Source organism: Brachyhypopomus gauderio, unplaced genomic scaffold, assembly GCF_052324685.1.
Source record: "Brachyhypopomus gauderio isolate BG-103 unplaced genomic scaffold, BGAUD_0.2 sc247, whole genome shotgun sequence".
Lineage (NCBI taxonomy): Eukaryota > Metazoa > Chordata > Actinopteri > Gymnotiformes > Hypopomidae > Brachyhypopomus > Brachyhypopomus gauderio.
In genome coordinates, this window is record NW_027507068.1 from 37,245 (window position 1) to 40,335 (window position 3,091).

Sequence of the window (3,091 nt, forward strand, 5' to 3'; positions counted from 1 at the left end):
AAAAGCTGAAACCCAAAGGCAGGCGACTTACATTTTCACTACTATCCTGTGTGGAGACGACGCAAAACACCATGGCAAGACAGAGGACGTTCACCGGTCAAGAAGTTGCGGCTTTGCTGACCAATGAGGACTGCTGTGAGTCCGATGCGAGAGAAGGACCCTCCTGTTTTTTGACCAGCGATTCATCCGATGAAGAAAGAAGCAGTACATCGGATGAGGTACAACAGAGCCCTCCAAGGAAGAGACGGACACAGGCTGACACCACACCTGCACCAACCGTATGGGCAAAAGATGGAACTTTTTGGGAGAAGGTTGGCATCGCACGCTCTCGTGTCAGCAGCTGTTCGCCTAATTCAACATTCGTTGAGCCGTCCTGGCCTACAGAGCATGCAAAGGTATAGTAACTTCATATTTCTTTCCAGTGTTTCTGCTTGTGTTTGAATGATATTTAGTACGTGTAATTTACCTAGCGTCATTTGTTTACTTTTACTAATACAGCGTGATGAAGCTTATGAAGCCATACCTGGGCAAGGGCAGAACTGTAGCCACAGACAATTTTTTCACATCTCTTTCCCTGGCTAAGAAGCTGCTGGAATGTAACACGACTCTGCTTGGGACAATGAACAAGATTCGCCGAGAAGTTCCTTTGGAAGCCAAAAAACGCCAAGGGACGTGAGAAGTTGTCAACGGAGGTGTACAGATCCGATGATGCGCTTCTGACGGTGTATGCCTCCAAGCCCAGCAAAACAGTTTGCGTTCTGAGCACTATGCACACGCACGTGGAGATTGCAGACGACCGCAAAAGGAAGCCAAACACTGTGACGGACTACAACCGGACGAAGGTATGCATGTGTTGGCATTGATAAATCAATTTATCATACATGAATGAATTTATTCAAAATATAACATGTACTTCTTTGTATTTGTTCTTTGCAGTGCGCCGTTGACATCATGGACCAGAAGGCGCGTGCATACACAGTGCGCGCAGGAACACGCCGGTGGCCCGTTGCAGTGTTTTATAACATACTTGACCTGGCAGCGATGAATGCGCATGTTTTGTACACGGCATGTACGGGGTCCACAGAGAGTAGGAGAGTTTTTATGTGTGCTCTTGCTGAGGAACTCTGTCTTCGTTTCCTACAGAAAAAGGAGTTGAAGAGAACGCCACGTCCTTCGCCTGCTCCTGGAAAGAAGACTACGTGTCAGGTGCAGACAAACTGCAACCAGAACCACAGCATAACCCCGTGCGCTGCATGCGGCAAGTACACCTGTCGCAAGTGTAGAAGTGGGCAGAATGTCCCTGGCTGTGTGGCAACTGTGTACCTAAAACTACATGAAGGTATGTCGATAAGTATATTTATATATATATGAATGAATAAATGTTTCAATTTATATAGCGCCTTATCTAAATACCCAAGGCGCTTTACAATTGTTAACACAGCTACGTTACAGACAACCAATCACACACACATATATATACACACACACTATTATTTGAACATAACCAAAAATCTCTTCTCTTTCTGTTCCAGTCGCACATCATGACACCAGGTGTCACGGCCTGCCCCGCATCTCCTGCCATTTCATGTCTGTTTCCGTGTTAGTCCTCTGTTTATTTCTCGTGGTGGTTGCTGGTTATTTTTCTCATGGTTGCTGGAATTGGATTCCCGTTCTGTTATGACCCATGCCTGTGATATTTTCACAGAATCAATTTATACATGAATGAATTCGTTCTAAATACAACATGTACTTCTGTGCGTGCATACACAGTGCGCGCAGGAACACGCCGGTGGCCCGTTGACCTTGGCAGCGATGAACCTGTCACAAATGTAAGAAAGAGGGTCCCTGGCTGGTACACATGAATGAATTCGTTCAAAATATAACATGTACTTTGTTCTTTGCAGTGCGCCGTTGACAGACATCATGAAGGTGCGTGCATACACAGTGCGCGCAGGAACACGCCGGTGGCCCGTTGCATGCGGCGAGTACACCCTGGCTGTGTAGCAACTGTTGGCTACAACTACATGAAGGTATGTTGATAAGTAGGCCTACATACGTAACACCACATATGTTACGTATTTTTGTCTTCTGAAAGATTTTATTCAAAATGTAAGGTGTACTTTGAATTGTTCTCCACAGCATCAACGCGTGTGTTGCATGCGGCAAGTGCATCTGGCGAGTACACCCTCAACTTCAAGACACCCTCAACATTCTTGACATTCCACTTCAAGAAACCCGGAATAGACATCCATGTTTGATCAAAATAAAGTTGTTTTACAGCACATGAATTTGTTCTTCTTGTCTTTTCCTCTCCTTTTCCAGTCTGCTGTTTAGATCACAACATTTATATAATTGCGCCATATAATTTCTTAGCTTTTCAAACGCGGAAACAGAAAGTGTAACAAATATTATATAGTGTAGTAAATATACAAAGAGCTTCAAACAATATACAAAGAGGTTCAAACAATTTTATTTATTTTTATTGTTTGACGGGACTCATTTGAGAAACTCGTCTCTACGTGCGCTTGAATTGTACCTTTTGAAACACGAGTCTACAAAATTTCCGCTGTTTGTTGTAGGATCGGTAACATATACAGTCTGCTTGTTTGTAACCAAGTTTTTCGTGAAGTATCACGTTTGGTGCTTTGTATGAGCTTGGAGGTGAGCCGCTTGTGCTTTGGCAGGCGTATGAGCTTGGGGGTGAGACGCTTCCACCGCATTACCAAGACAATGGGCGTTAATCCTATCACAGCAGGGGAGTGGGCTACATGGACCTTACTAAGCCTTCCGAGTGTTAAAGTCAGGTTCCTAGTGTTAAATAGTGTAGAAGTTGCTTTTTAGGGTTTTCCATAAGAACCCATTCATTTAGCACCAACGTGGTTCAAAATAGTGTATAAGTGGTTTAATTAGTGTAGAAGTAATTTTTAGGATTTTCCATGAGAACCCATTCATTTAGCACCAAAGTGAAATTGATTTAAATAGTGTAGAAGTGGCTTTTTAGGGTTTTCCATAAGAACCCATTCAATTAGCCCCAAAGTGGTTTAAAATAGTGTATAAGTGGTTAGGGTTAGGGTAGGGTGAAAGACCGCGG

At 43.8% G+C, this 3,091-nt stretch overlaps 1 protein-coding gene across 2 annotated transcripts; it reads left to right on the forward strand.

Moving 5' to 3' along the window:
* On the forward strand, positions 1 to 2,230 carry LOC143504257 (uncharacterized). Of its 2 annotated transcripts, none has more exons than XM_076995767.1 (6): positions 1 to 395; positions 499 to 842; positions 937 to 1,339; positions 1,533 to 1,829; positions 1,905 to 2,030; positions 2,140 to 2,230. In XM_076995767.1, exons 2-4 carry the CDS (start codon positions 768 to 770, stop codon positions 1,679 to 1,681), a joined length of 627 nt encoding a protein of 208 aa, XP_076851882.1. In that variant the 5' UTR covers positions 1 to 395; positions 499 to 767; the 3' UTR covers positions 1,682 to 1,829; positions 1,905 to 2,030; positions 2,140 to 2,230. The 2 variants fall into 2 exon arrangements, with proteins under 2 accessions (XP_076851882.1, XP_076851883.1); XM_076995768.1 differs by having other exon boundaries at positions 587 to 842.
* Positions 2,231 to 3,091: the final 861 nt, after the last annotated feature.

Bases quoted from the DNA above. Each gene is read 5' to 3' on its own strand.
- LOC143504257 (XM_076995767.1), top strand. From the start codon at position 768: ATGCACACGCACGTGGAGATTGCAGACGACCGCAAAAGGAAGCCAAAC. The intron at 843-936 runs GTATGCATGTGT...TGTTCTTTGCAG, and splicing joins CGGACTACAACCGGACGAAG to TGCGCCGTTGACATCATGGA. The intron at 1,340-1,532 runs GTATGTCGATAA...TTTCTGTTCCAG, and splicing joins GTACCTAAAACTACATGAAG to TCGCACATCATGACACCAGG.